Source organism: Physcomitrium patens, chromosome 13 (assembly GCF_059467195.1).
Source record: "Physcomitrium patens ecotype Gransden chromosome 13, ASM5946719v1, whole genome shotgun sequence".
NCBI lineage: Eukaryota > Viridiplantae > Streptophyta > Bryopsida > Funariales > Funariaceae > Physcomitrium > Physcomitrium patens.
In genome coordinates, this window is record NC_143422.1 from 4265138 (window position 1) to 4280734 (window position 15597).

Below are 15597 nucleotides of genomic sequence, written 5' to 3' on the forward strand. Positions count from 1 at the left end.
ATCCTCTGAATTTCTTCAATCTTCCGTCTTGGATCCAGAATTGGCTCCCACCATCAGAGCTTAGATTCGAAATTGGCTCCCGCCGTCAGAGCTTTTTCCTCTGTTTTTACCTTTAAGAGATCCATTTACCGAAAACAACGTTCTCTGAAACGACACAAAGAACAGGACAGCCTGAAACAGAATCGAAACCCCGTAATCGGGACCACATTGAGTCGCTCGACCAATTCAGGTCTCATATTGGATAAGATGCCCGTAGTAAGACCTGGATTTTCCTGTAATTAGACTGCATTAGGTTGCCCGACCAATTCAGGTCTCATATTGGGTAAGATGCCCGTAGTAAGACCTGGATTTTCCCGTAATTAGATCAAATTGGTCCTTCGCGTCAATCTGGCTGAGGCCCGTAGTAAGACCTGGATTTTTCCATAATTAGACTGCATTGGGTTGCCCGACCAATGCAGGTCTCATATTGGGTAAGAGGATCCGGATTGGATTCTCAAAATTAGATCCAATTGGCTCTTCGAACCAGGCTCACCCGTCGTGTGAATTGGTCCTTTCTCTTCCTGCTGACTCCCGTTATTGGAATCGAACAGAGCATTTCAATATGCCCCGGCTGACTGTAACGGGGTGACTGAACCTGGCCACTCAGTATTTGCACTGGAGTTGGTCGTTGCTTCCAATATTCGAGGTAACTGAACATTAATAAAAGTCCCCTTTCTTTATATTTTCACGGTATACTCGTGTTATAACACGACACCGTAGTAAATGCAGTCTTCAAGTCTTGAAACGCCTTCTCTGCTAGAGGTCTCCATTCTAGCTTATCCTTGCATGTTAATCGAGTGAGAGGAGCAGAAACTTGAGAGTAATTCTTGATAAAGATCTGATAGAAGTTAGCAAAACCAAGAAAGTATTGTACGTCTCTAACCGTCTTTGGAACCTCTCAGGACACGATTGCTTCCACCTTCTTGGGGTCCATCTTCAAGCATTCCGTAGTCGCAACAAACCCCAAAAACTCCATTTCTAGTTAGTGAAATAAAAACTTCTCCAACTTGGCATATAATCCTCGTTCGCGTAGTTTCTCCAAGACCAAACGAACGTGTTTTTCATGCTCTTCCTCATTTTTGGAGAATATCAAAATATCATCCAAATAGATGACAATAAAATCGTCAAGGTGCTCTCGAAAAATGTCATTCATCATATGTTGAAAGACCGCTGGAGCATTGGTAAGACCAAAGGGCATGACATTATACTCAAAATAGCCATACCTTGTACGGAATGCTGTCTTCCACTCATCTCCTTCCTTGATTCGTACGAGGTTGTAAGCTCTCCTTAGATCAATTTTTGTAAAGATCCTTGCACGTCCAAGTTTTTCTAAGAGACCAGAAATCAAGGGTAACAGATAACGATTCTTCTTTGTTACCTTGTTGAGGCCTCGATAGTCCACGCACATCCGCAATGAGCCATCTTTCTTCTTCACAAATAAGATGGATGCTCCAGCTGACGATTTTGAATGACGAATGAAGTTCTTGGCTAGATTCTCGTCGATGTACTTCCGTAATTCTGCCAACTCCGTCTGCGATAGATTGTAGATTGGGCCAAAAGGCGGTTGTGCTCCTTCCTGTAAGTCTATGGCGCAATCATATGGTCTGTGTTTTGGTAGCATGTCGGCATTTTTCTTTTGAAACACGTCTTTAAAATCCTTATATTGCTCCAGTATACTTGTTGTCGAGATCTTCTCTCCGGTAGTTGGAGTCGCATAAATGACAAACGGTGTGCCTTCTTTGGACGATCTTATAAACGCTCTTGCTCTAATAAATAAGGATTTCTCTATTCAGGGTTTTTTACTAGGCTTGCTCTTGGGTGGTTTTGTGGGAAAGGTCATCTTCCGCAACTTCCAATCTATGAATGGGTTATGCTTTTTCAACTAGAAAACACCAAGAATAACAGGATTTGATGGGGTTCTAATAACATTAAAAATAATATGACTACTATGGCCCTTAAACGTCACTTTTATAGGTTCTGATTCATGGGTGACACTACTAGACAATAAAGGTCGTCCATCTATGACCTCAACGTGAACAGGTTTGGATTTTTGTACTAAAGGGATCTTATGATGCTTTGCAAATTCTTCGTCTAAGAAACAAGCAGATGCTCCTGAATCTAATAATGCTAAGGTTCTCAGTTTCTGAGGGCCAATAAGCAAAAGGATTGTAAAACAAAGGGCAGGTTGAGCGGAAAGAAAGGAACTTGGTTGTTGTTGCGATATTTCACTGTCCAGCTGCACGGTTCCTATTGTGGCTGGGCATCCTCGTTTTCCTGAATAAATGTGCCCCTAGTCTTGATAATACGTCGATTTTGCTTCTTGGGGTAGTTTCCAACTTTGTGGCCTTCTTCACCGCAATACAAGCATAGACCTTCTTCCATACGCCGTTTTTTTTCGTCTAGAGTAAGAGATTTGACACGTACCGCATCAATTTGCATGTCTTCTACCTCTGAATGTGAATTCATGCTGCTTGCCGACATAGTTGGGATGTGGCGAACCGTATGTTGTCTTGAACGTTGGTCTTTGCGAGGTTGGAATAGGCGATTATCGCACTTCACAGCTTGGCTAATAGCTTCGTTGAGCGTTTGCAGATTAAGAAGAGTTAACAGCAAATCCTTCACATCGTCCCTTAAATCCCAATAGAATTGACTCATCAATGCTTCTTCGTTCCAATTGATGTCGCATGCTAATTGCCTGAAGTCCAATGCATAGATTGATGTAGAACGCATCCCTTGTTGTAGTGATCGGATCTTTGTTGTAGCCCATCGAACCTTGTCGTGTTCACCAAATGTTTCCGCAAACGCCTCCAAAAAGGTTTCAAAGTTGTTTAGTATGGACGATCGTTTCTCAAACAAAAGAGCAAACCATGATAGAGCTTGTCCTGTAACTAAGGTTCCAACAAGCCCAACACGTGACTCCTTCGTTGAAAAGCGTTCGGGTTATAAAACTGTTATCAACTTGATTTGGTTGACGAATCCTCGAAACTTGGAACGCGTACCATCGAACTTGTCTGGAAGGCTAACTCGGGGCTCCTTATGTTGTAGAACTAGTGGTTCTTGTCGAACCTGAGGTAAAGTTGTTTCTCCAAGTACCAAAATTTGAGGCTGGTGTAGTTTAGATTGTGTTATCCCAGATGTTCCATCATTATGAAGCCTTGCCACGACTCCTTCAATCTCTACAGTTCTTTGCGATAACGTAGCGAGGGCATTCATGATAGCATCTAACTTGGACTCTGAACTTTCCGTCATACTAATGTCTTGACTCCCGGCCATTCTAAGAGAAGGACAGAAATGACTCTACAAGAAGACAATATTGGTTTAGAGGAGGGTACTCTGCAACTTCTAAAATGCCTTAAGAGCTTCAAGAAAAGGGGTAATCCACTCTCTCCAAGAAGAATAAGACTCCAATATTGTAACAAAAGAAGTATCAGTTTAGAGGAGGGTAATCCGCACCCTCTAAAATGCTAGTACACTTCCAAGCAGAGGGGTAATCCACAATCTAACAAAGAAGAACTAGCTCTGATATCTGAGTTGAGTGAAGTTTCGACAAACTGTCACGGACACAGAATACAGACTTGATATCTACCAAGAAGTTCAAGAAGAACTGGCAAGAATTAGATTAATCAGATGAATACAAGAACAATACCAGAGAGGTGAGCTAGAGCTCCAAGAGATGTGTTGTCGAGACTGAAGAACTCTTCAGCCTCGATTCCAATATATACTCCTATTTAGGAAGCTTCTCAAGCAACTTCTACCAACTAGGAAGCTTCTAGAAGGTTCCAGAGACTTGCTTCTAGAAGGTTCTAGAAACTTATCTCTAAAAGGTTCTAAGGACTATGTCTCTAACATCTTCTATCAACTAAGAAGCTTCTAGAAGATTCCAAAGACTTGCTTCTAGAAGGTTCTAGAAACTTGTCTCTAGAAGGTTCTAAGGACTATGTCCCTAACACTAGCAAATAAGGTCACCGTCAAATAAACCACGACCTTAGCCTTAGTTGTGAGTAGCAAAATCAAGGTGCTCATTGCAAAGGTGTTTTGATCTTGAATGAAGGCATTTGTACTCGTAAGAGCTAGACACTAAGATTCGTAAATAACCAAATTCAGGGCACTATAAACCATTGCCAAAGTCTTTGCATTGTACGGACCTTGCACTTTATACAATGAGACCAACAATTGAATTAAGCTAGGTTTTTCATTAAATTAGGAAGGTGTTGAGTCCTCGCAACCATGTTACAATGGTAGAGATTACTTTTACAATGTCATCAAGAGCAAGCAATACCACATACCAAGAAGAAAGAAGAACACATATAAGTTGCTTTTATACAAGATATTCGTAGATTACTAAGTGTCTTTGTTACAAAAAATTGAATAATTTTTTTAATGGATGATGACTATGTATTCATGAATTTTAGGCATATACAATCCATCCTCTCAATGAGATTGAACTGCTAGCAAAGATAAGTGACGAGGCTTATCAAGATGTTGACAAATTGGTCATCAATTAACTTGATGTACTCAACTTAGACCTCAAGGTCAAATTCATGCAAAACACACCACACCTCCACAATTCTATCAATAGCTATCTTGACCATCCTTGTTGAAACATTAAAAAGTCATTCACTTTCTATTTGTGTTAATTCTAATAAGTTGTGTCGTCTATTTTGGAGTAACAACATCCAATAGTTTTGAATGTACTACAAAGATTCCTTTAGTTGTCTTGTAATTGAAAAAAAAATGGCAAAAAGATGGAGGTTGTGCAACTTCAATTGATACTCAAATCAAACTCAAAATTTAAGATATAAGGTGCCTTATTTTGAATTGATATTAAGAGTGAGCAATAATGCCCACTAGATGCTGAAGAGCTCTATAAGTTTATATGAACTCACAACACAAACCACCCTTACAAACAATGTTGCATGATCTTCATTGCATCCATTGAAGCACTCTATGTACAACATGGTCTTGGTGATATCTATAAGACGTGTTGTCATTCAAAATGAAGCTCTACACAAGACAAAGCTAATTAGGATACAAAACTAATCACAAATATTTGATTTCTACCTTGTATACTTTGTGATTCAAATCTTGCTTTCTATAGAGCTCAACTTGATCGTTGTTTGCATCTTCAAACAATTTTAAAATTGATAATGTCCATTCATGTATCAATGTAGATTTCATATCATTGACATTAAATAATGTGTCATCAATAACTACATCTATAATACATCAACTGATTATAAATATGAGTATTTTCTTGATGTTGAAATAAGTTGTGAGGGTGTCAAGGACAAGAACTCAAAGAAGATATATAAGCAAGTGAGAAATGAATCAAATAGAGATAAAAAACTAAAAATAAGAAAATAAATATATTCAATAAAAAATTGAAATGACTATTATCAAAGTATAATATAGTATAGATATTTGTATAGGGATAGATAGTTAGAACAATGGAAGTTTTTAGAATTGGAATTAGATTAGTAGATCAGGTAGGACCTATTGTGGAATATTTTAGAATAAATTTAGGACAGTTATTTAAGTGGGATCCACCATATAATCTTCTAGAAAAGACTTAGGGTGGTTATCTAGGTAGGACCTACCATAGAACCTTCTAGAAGGAATTTAAGGCAGTTATCTAAATAAAATCTACTATCTAAGAATATTCTAGAAAATCCAAGGTAATAAAATAAAATATAAATAGGACTGGCCATGGCATTTTAGGACATCTAGTTAGGTATGGCTTTGGATTGTTTTTCTTAATATAATTGGATTTTATATCTTTCTATTTTGTTCTGTTCTATCTTAATTTTCATTGCTTAGATTTGTCTTCCATGTCTCATTTTGTATAATTTTGTTTAGTTTTATTTTGGTCTAGTTTGTCCTATCTTCTGATGAGGTTTTATGTTGCTACGAATTTCAAGGGTCTTTGACATGTAAGATAGAGTGGTCTTATTTCATTGGTATCAGAGCGAGTGTTAGATTGTTTACTTTTGGTAGAGTGATAATAGTCATCATTTACTCGAGGATCAATTATTGTAGTCATATTGGGTACTGTATTGAAGCTACCAAGAGCTACTCTTAAAAAATTAATTAGGAGATGAAAAGGCATTATAATAGTAGAATCTAGTAAAAAAATTACAATATGAAAGATATGGCGGAGCAATCCCAGATGGAAATTCAAATACAACACATCTTAGGCCTAATAGCTACTTTGCAAGGGCAAATAGAAGCCTTGAAGACAAGAGAGTCAACATTTGTTAGGCTGAAATTGAATAAGCTTAGTACATACTCTGAGACTTCAAGACAAGAAGATGTATGTCAATGGCTCTTCAACGTGCAATAACACCTCTAACTATCTAGAGCAAATACCACTGAAGGAATTATATATGCAGCAAATTATTTGAAAGATGCGGCAGCCATTTGGTGGTGACATTGAATTCAAAGCTATAGAGCTCAAGGTAAATTTTATATTTAGAAGGAATTTGAGACCAAGTTTAAGAATCAATTTTGGCCCATCAATGCAAAAAAGATAGCACACAATCAGATGGAAAATCTTACATAATCTAAGTTGGTGCAAGATTATGTCTCCCAATTCAAGTTCCTATGTCTCTAAATTGGTAATGTTTTCAAGACAGAGATGATAGATCGATTCCTATGAGATTTGAAACATGGTGTCCAATGAAAAGTAGAGCTAAGGAATCCACCAACATTCAAAGATGTAATTTAAATTGCAAAGAAGGTCGATGCAATAGATTTCAAAAATCATAGAACATGACTTATAGCACAAAGTCTTATGCTGCCATCTAATACTATGGCACAACAACCAACGCCAATGGGGATTGATGTCCTACAAGGATCATTGATACTACAAAGATAAAAAATATTGGTCCAAAAGGAATTATATTTTTATTATCGAGAATTAGGCCATCACAACAGAGGTTGTTCAAAAAGTCAAAATTCAAGCACCAGCAACACAAGGTAGGTTCATAGTCTCAAAACTCACTAAGTCCATAATGAGACATAGGATGAAAATTGAACTCCCTAGTAAAGGCGCCAGAGGTTAGTACTAGGGATAGCTATTTTCTCTATGTGACAAATTGTATGACCTTTGATAGCTAATAAAAGAATCAATTGGTGCATCTAATAGACTATTAAGAGGACAACCATGTCCAGTGCTTTTAGATTGTGGTTCTATAAAAAATTATATCTCAACCAAAATTATTGACCAACTTGGAATTAAAACTAAGGCAATCAAAGAAAGAAGTATATACCTTTCAGATGAATGAAAAAATGTATTGAGTGAAACATATGAAGAAGAAATCTTAAAGTTGACTGACATCTAAGTCTTAAGAGAGAGATTCAAAGTGACAAAATTAAGATATGATGTTATCCTTGGTATACCATAGCTAGAGATAGGAAATAAGTAAGATGATTGGATAGCAAGGACAACCTCTTTTAAAGATAGTGGATGTAAGGTGACTCTTTGTACCTTTGTATTAAGTGAAGATGAAAGACAATCTACAACCAAAGACTTATTTATAAAGACAATCTTTATAAAGAAATAAATATAATATAAGTAATCAATATATATGGTGGTTCCAAATCTTGCATCAATAGTAGACAAGAGAGCCAAAGGAGCAGAAGAAGTAGAATAATTTATATTAGAATATTATGATGTCTTTCCAACCGACCTATCTATTGGCGTGCTTCTTAATAAAGGTGCCCCCTTTTAAATAGAATTATTGCCTAGAATCAAATAGAATCAAATAGAACTTTTGTCACATGTTTGGATCCATCTAATCTTTCATATTTAGCAACTAAAAGATATTCATATTAAGCCAAAGGACTTTTTGGATTGACACCAATGACTACCACCACCAATTGTAGTTGATGATCAATAAGAATATAAAGTAGATAGCATTTTGAAGCATTGATACCTTTATCATGGCAGTGGCAGTGGATGTCTACAACTTTACTACAAAGTACTTTTGAAAGATTATTCCATTCACAGTGCAATGTGAAAACCTATACAAAACCTCACTCATTGCCAAGAAACAAATTGTAGATACCAACGGGAGCAAAATGAGGACGTTTTGTATTAGTGGAAGGGAATTAAGTGTAACAAGGTATAGATAAGATATTTGTGTAGGGATAGATAGTTAGCACTATAGAAGTTTTTAGAATTAGTAGACCATGTAGGATCTATCATAGAATATTCTAAAAAGAATTTAGGGTGGTTATTTAGATAGGGTCTATCATAGAACCTTCTAAAAAGAATCTAAGGTGGTTACCTAAATGGGATCTACTACCTAAGAACATTCTAGAAAGTCCAAGGTGGTAAAACAAAGTATAAATAAGAATGGCTAGGGCCTTTTGGAGTATATAGTTACATATGGCTTTGGACCTTTTCTCTTAATACAATTGGATTTTATATCTTTTTGTTTTATTTTGTTTTTTTCTAATTCTTGCTGCTCAATTTTGTTTTTAGTGTTCAATTTTGTTTAATTTTGTTCAGTTTTATTTTGATCTATTTTGTCCTACTTTGTGATGAGATTTTATGTTGATGTGGATTAGAAGGATCTTGGATACTTAAAATAGATTGGTCTTATTTCACAAAGGCTAGAAAACTAGAGACTCTTAAAATTAGACTAAAAACAAAAAAACTTTGACAAGAAAGAATAAAATACTCACTCTTGCCTCTATATATACTATCTATCTAAAAGCTACGTGACAACATTCTATAGGACCTATAACACATATCTAATTTACAAGACTCATGTTTAACTTGTAAGACAAATTTCTTATAAATTATCATGGACATACATATTTATCATGATAATTATCTAGATAATAAGAATAGATAGAAGTAAGTCAAGGTAAATAAATATAATAATATCTTGTTGAAAGCTTTCTAAAAACTTCATAGATGCTAGTTTTCTTTAATACATGTTTATAGGTGTGTCATGGACATACTCATATAAACTAGTAATTACATATATAAATAGGTAGAAGTAAGTAAAAATAGATAAAAGTAAGTTAATTCTATAGTATTTGATATGGAAGCTTTTTAGAAGCTTTATAGAAATTACTTTGACTTTATAGGTGTCTTTAATTGACTTTTTGGATTAGAAATGTGGTCAACAAGTTGGCCATGTGCCACACATGTTGTTAGCTTGAAGACCAAACTAACTATGTTGCCCACACATAGAAAAACTTGCCTTGTAAGTCAAGGCATGTGTCCTACAAAGTCAATACTTATTGGAGGTTCTATAGAACGTCGCCACGTAGCCCCTAGTTAGATAGTATATATAGAGACAAGAGTGAAGCCTTCTTCACTCTTGTCAACTCCTTTCTTGCTTCTAGTCTAGTTTCAAGGGTCTCTAGTTTTCTTGTCTTTTGACAATAGCCATTCCAATTTCTCTTTAAATATACATACTTGTTTATTTATATTTTGTTACCTTTCTTTGAATGAAGGCTCACTTGACTGAATTATTTTTTCATCGAGTTCTTATCCTCAACAAGGTGATTGATAGGTTGAAAACTTGGCCAATAAAGAGGCCATGTGTCGACATGTTGTCCACTTATAGTACAAGTTGGAAATATGGCGCACACCTAGGAAACTTGCCTTGCAAATTAGACAGGTGTCTTGTAAGTTGGATGCATATTAGAGGTCCTATAGCATGTCGCCACATATTCGTTAGTTAAGTAGTATATGTAGAGGCAAGAGTGAGGCCTTCTTCACTCTTATCAACTCCTTTCTTGCTTTTTAGTCTAGTTTAAGAGTCTTATGTTTTCTAGTCTTTGGCAATAGTCATTCTAGTTCCTTGAATATACATACTTTCTTCTATTTTATCAATTTTTTTCTGATATAGATTCCATGACTTCATGCATTTTCTTTGAGTTTGTGTCCTTGACATAAATGCACCACATCATTAGCTTGTATTATAAGCTACCAATACGTGTGACATGTGGCTAACTTATTAACCAAGTTTATAATCTATCAATTACTTATAAGCATATATAAAGGTGAAACCATGTCTATAAAGCTTCTAGAAAGCTTTTTTAAGAGATATTATCAGATTAACCTACTTTTATCTATTTTTATTTACTTCTATCTATTCATATTATTTAAGTAATTATAAGTATATTTATGAAAGAGTGTATATTTGAAATTTATGTGATCAAAGAACTATTTCTTTAAGGTATCAAAAAGGGTGTTGTATTCTATCTATGCTTTGGCATGTTTCAACTTCATGTGCACCATGATGTTGTCAATATGGAAAAGAATTATAAAAAATTTCATATTTCCTATCTACTTCTATTTATGCCCTATGAGATCAATTTCTTCACAATTGAGCTTCTTACAAAAAAAAGTATCACATAGAGATTACTTGATTTCTGTTCTCATCTTGTAGGTTTGGCAAGAGGCCAAACTTTGCCTCTACAATGGATTTCTAAGAGGTCTATAGCTCTTTCACCATGGTAAATTTGATGTGCATACTTTGACGTGATTGTTGTGACTACAGATTGCGTAATGAGGCACCTTACCTATTGTGCAAAGGAATACCATTGAGCCCTTATTTTAGGACATTTTTTAAACCTTATTCTAGGAAAATTAGAGGTTTTTTTGCAAAAAGACCTAATTTAAAGTGGCTTCATGTTGAATCTTGTTATTAGTAACTTTTGTAAATTTAAAAATTACCAAAGTAGTGGTAATAGTTGTTTAAAAATGTCTTATTATAAATTTTCACTTGTTTAATCATAATATATATTTTTAAAAATTATAGACTATTTTAGCAAAATTTATTAATAAAAAAACTATCATAAATTTTTATTTTATTTATTTTTCGAAAAATGCTCAATATATAATGAATTATCAAGAATTATGATATTGAATTAAGATGAAAAATAAAAGTTGTTATTAATAAATATTTACATATAAAAATAAAAATCCTATTTGAAATTTGACACAATGTACTACTTCAAAATGTATGCTAAAATCAAATATGCAAATCAAGCTTTAAAATTAATTCTTAAAAAATAATAGGTTTTATTTTATTTCTTTTATTTCATTTCTTTTAAATAAGAATAGGAAATATTCAATCCATTAATAGAGTGGAAAAAAATACAACATACTATTTAACTTTTTATACTCAGAGGTTAAATTAAGCTTAAAAGGGACATAAAATAGGTGTTAAATTGATCTCATTTACAATTTTGTGAATAATCACACCACACCAAGGTACTCTTAAATTTCATGCAATTACTTGGTTGGTTCTAGAATCTAGTATATGTTTAGCCATTCATGAGTTATTCCATCTCTTAAACAGGAAACATGCATATTGCAAGTTTTTTTCTAAATTCTTTTTGTGAATTTCCAATATGTGGAATTTAAATCATAATATTTTAATTTAACTCAATGATTGGACAATTCCTTTCTAGAATTTTTTTAATATTCAATTTTACAACATCATTACAAAATATATTTAAAAATCACATCAATAGGAAGTGAAGGATATTCTTCATAAACAATAAATTTCATAACTGAATTTATATCAAAATGTAAGATGGTTCCAAATTATGTCACATTAAGTATATACACTAACCATTTCATTAAGATCAACACACAATTAAAATACCAGGAATACGTGAAACTTAGAAAGGGCAACTCTTGACTTAAGCTTTATGTTCACATGGTCTTATGGTCTTATGGTCTTTCATTATCTGTGGTTTTTATCTGGAATACACAAGTGCATTGAAGGGCATCTGAAAAAACATATTTCATGAAACTTAAAAGTATATGAAAAAGTAAACCGTAATAAGAAAAGCCGATCAGATTTGTGTTTTCTAAACTTGGCCCCATGTGCTCCCCCATCGCTGGTGCTACCTTGTCGGAGCATCGGAGCTGTGAATTCCTCGCGTGGTAGACAAAACCAAATTTTGACGAAAAAGGCATATGCTCCATTTCGACGACGTCGGAGCTCTAGCGATGCACAGCAAGTTGTCGCCAAGATCGACAACTTTCACACGTATCTGCGGGGGAAGGAGAAGAGAGGAGAATTGTGGTCGTGGTAGCTATGGCGGACGCAGATTCAGCTCCTCGCAAATCGCCCCACCTGTATAGCATTATCATTCCCACTTACAATGAGTGCCTCAACATCGCGCTCATCTGCTACCTCCTTTTCAAACACTTGAAGTGAGTATTTGTTTTGTCTTGTTTGGGTTGGTTTGGTTTGGTTTTCTTTTTTCTCCCTCATCTTTTTCTTCGCTTTTCTGCTGTCACGCTGTTGCAGCGTTCGTTTGTTAGAGCTTTGAAACCACGGCGTAGGGTTGTTAAGATCGGTTTTGTTAAGATCGAGATCTTACTGTGTTATGTTGCGGTTAGGGTTTCTTAGATCAGGGTTATTAGTTGTTTGTTGTCTCAGCTTGTTGACATTTTGAGGCTTTTCGGAGTGATAAGTAACGTCTGCATTTGAAATATCGAGTTCAATTGTTTTTTTTTGAGTAATTAAAATTCGCTAATAAATCCATTCTTGTTACAGGATGTGGTGGTAAGTAAGTAGTTTACTTTTGTTTTGTGTCCACAGGGATTACAATTTTGAAATTATTATTGTTGACGACGCAAGCCCAGACGGAACGCAAGACACAGTGAAGAAGTTGCAAACTATTTATGGCGAAGACAAGATTGTAAGTTAAAGTTGATATCTGAATATTCATGTGGATATGGGTGAGATTTTTTGTCGATTTTTTCGTTTAGTCGTATGGATTTTTCCTACTGTATATGGCACGTTTGTTATGACTGTAATTTATTTACTACTTTGTCTGTCTCTGTGCAGTTGCTGAGGCCTCGAGCTGCAAAATTGGGATTAGGTAAGATTCTCACTCAGTCTATCCTAGTCTTATTTATGAAGGCTAAATCATTGAAATGCATGATGGATGAACTGATTTCTCTGTTTGAACCACTTCACAGTGCATTTTGTATCTGAACATCTGAGGATAATTTGATTTTGACTATTCCATGGTAATGCAATAAGTTTGTGTTCGATTTTGTGCACAATGGATTGGTTTTGAAAGTCCCCTCAATGCAAGATCTGGTGGAATGCTGTCTGATAAAGATTATTTTCTGTTTTCAGGGACTGCTTATGTTCACGGGCTGAAATATGTATCCGGTGACTTCGTCATTATTTTGGATGCTGATCTTTCCCATCATGTAAGGTCTGGATATTCTGTGGTCATTTTCATTGGAACTTGGTCTTGTTTATCATCATGGAATACTGGCAGAAAGGTCGATATGATACCACTGAAAATCATGTTGTGTTAGCGAAGTTAACCAGTGTTAGTATGTAAATATTTTGATATTAGTTGTCACCAGATAGCCAGCCACACTTGGATGTCTTTGAAACATGATCTGTGCTGATTTCCCATGAATGTGTTGAAACGTGTTTTGCAGCCCAAGTATTTGCCAAATTTCATCAGGTACAAACTCACACTGAGCTGCAGAAATAGCATTATCCTTGAAAGTTGTGTCTATTTTGCACACACAGATATGTGTATATATATATATATATATATATAGACATATATGCATTACAAGTTTCGTTGAAGTTAGCTTTTTAGTTGTCTTTGAACTTAAAATGGCATTCTTAAATTTAAATCGTAGTATTTAGCAAGTTAAGCTGGGATTGGACAGGAAACAACTGGAGACGGATGCAGATATTGTCACAGGCACTCGTTATGTGAACGGAGGTGGTGTTCATGGTTGGGATTTGCGGCGGAAGTTAACGAGCCGAGGAGCTAACGTTTTAGCCCATACCTTGTTGTGGCCTCGTGTATCTGATTTGACTGGCTCTTTCAGGTAAAAGATTGTAGCTATGCCTTACCTATGAAAAGGACGTGCAATTGTTCAACTTCCCTTGTTAAGGTTCTAAAGTAGAGCTTGTTGGACCAAGATGAATAGGACTGATTGGATGCGTGCACTTTCAATGCGTTTAGTGCGGGTTTTATTGTTATGGTTTGGCATGAGTTCATAGCATGTCCTTTGACAGGCTTTACAAAAAGAAAGTACTTGAGGAGGTCGTACAGACATGCGTGAGCAAGGGTTATGTATTTCAAATGGAAATCATTGTACGAGCCACCCGGATGGGATGCCGTATTGAGGAGGTTTGATTTGCATCGCTCTTTGGCATTCTCATAAGATCTACCAGTTTTAGGCCAGGAAGTTTCAACCTCATAAACAGATAGTCCGAATGTTGAGCATCTGTCATTTTGGCGTAATTTCTTGATGTGAGTTGGTCTTTTTTAGGCATGAAATATTGCTGTGCCTGGAATGACTTCTAGAGTTTTGAGTGATTTCCATTTTCTCGCAGGTTCCTATCACATTCGTTGACAGGGTTTATGGAATCTCGAAGCTTGGAGGAACCGAAATCGTGCAGTATTTGAAGGGGTTATTTTGGCTTTTCCTAACAACCTAGACACCCTCAGTAGATGCATATCTTGTAGAGAATCATTAACCCACAGTTTCAATATGTTCTAGCAACACAGTATATGGTTGATGCACAAGCAATGTGCAAAGCCAGAAAGTAACTACTGGAAAGAGTCAGTGCTGTGCAGAACGTCATATTGATATGTAGTCCCTCGATTTTGTATCTATATCTGGATCTATGTAAGTTGCACCTATCAAGAAACACAACCACATTTTTGTTTATGGGCATACGCGAACCTCTTCATTGTATGTTTCTCGAAATGGGTGTTTCATGTAATGTTATCGTTCAGATCTAGGATTTTGTGTAGCCAATAGTTGAGACTGTAGATTTCGACAAGGACGAACAATTCGTTGGAAACCTATGGCAATAATTTGATGATTTTCTCTATGCTATGATTCTCTAAAAGTACATACAAGTAGCTCCCTGAGAAGTGAAAGCACTATTTCCTGCATTTGGGCACAGTTTCTTGGGATAATATACCTGTGTTCACTTGGCGTGGGCATGCATGGATCCAATTTTCTTGATATCACGTTGCACCTGAACTTCTATCAACAATTTTAGATCAATTGGGGACCAGTTTGGCAGTTGTACTTATCATGTATTCTCCACGCCATGCCAGATTTCTTCCAGAGTACGAGTTTCCAACACCAGGAAGTGAAGGATGTCTGGAGGCTGCTTTTCACTTCTACGTACACGGCTACTTTTAACCGGAGTTAGGGTCGATTTTATACCGATTGATGTCCAAAGTTTATTCTGTTTTCGGGGTGAGAAGATGGGGTTAGTCCTGGAACTTTGCATCGAGTCGTATTTGAACTCTAAAAACTGTACATTAATGAACCTCAGCCAAGATTTGACGTGGTCCGAAGGCCAGACTGCAATTCGGATACATTTAAGACAAGGTTCGACATTGTCCAAATGTTGGCTGCGTTGGGCGGTGATTTGGTAATTCAAAATCTTCAAGAGAGTTCAATACAACACAACATTGCTCTTGTTTAGAAGCAATGGACGCATTCATGCTCTTTTTTTATTGGTCAAATGGAATATATGGAACTTTACTCCTTTTTCTCTTAAGAACTGA

The 15597-nt window shown here is 35.8% G+C and overlaps 1 protein-coding gene across 1 annotated transcript; it reads left to right on the forward strand.

The window, feature by feature from the left end:
* The first annotated feature begins 11897 nt into the window (after positions 1-11897).
* On the forward strand, positions 11898-14746 carry LOC112290205 (dolichol-phosphate mannosyltransferase subunit 1). Its single transcript, XM_024536252.3, has 8 exons — positions 11898-12232; positions 12624-12723; positions 12873-12906; positions 13170-13246; positions 13487-13512; positions 13727-13891; positions 14082-14196; positions 14403-14746. The coding sequence occupies exons 1-8, from the start codon at positions 12114-12116 to the stop codon at positions 14505-14507; spliced, it is 741 nt and encodes a 246-aa protein (XP_024392020.1). The 5' UTR covers positions 11898-12113; the 3' UTR covers positions 14508-14746.
* Positions 14747-15597: the final 851 nt, after the last annotated feature.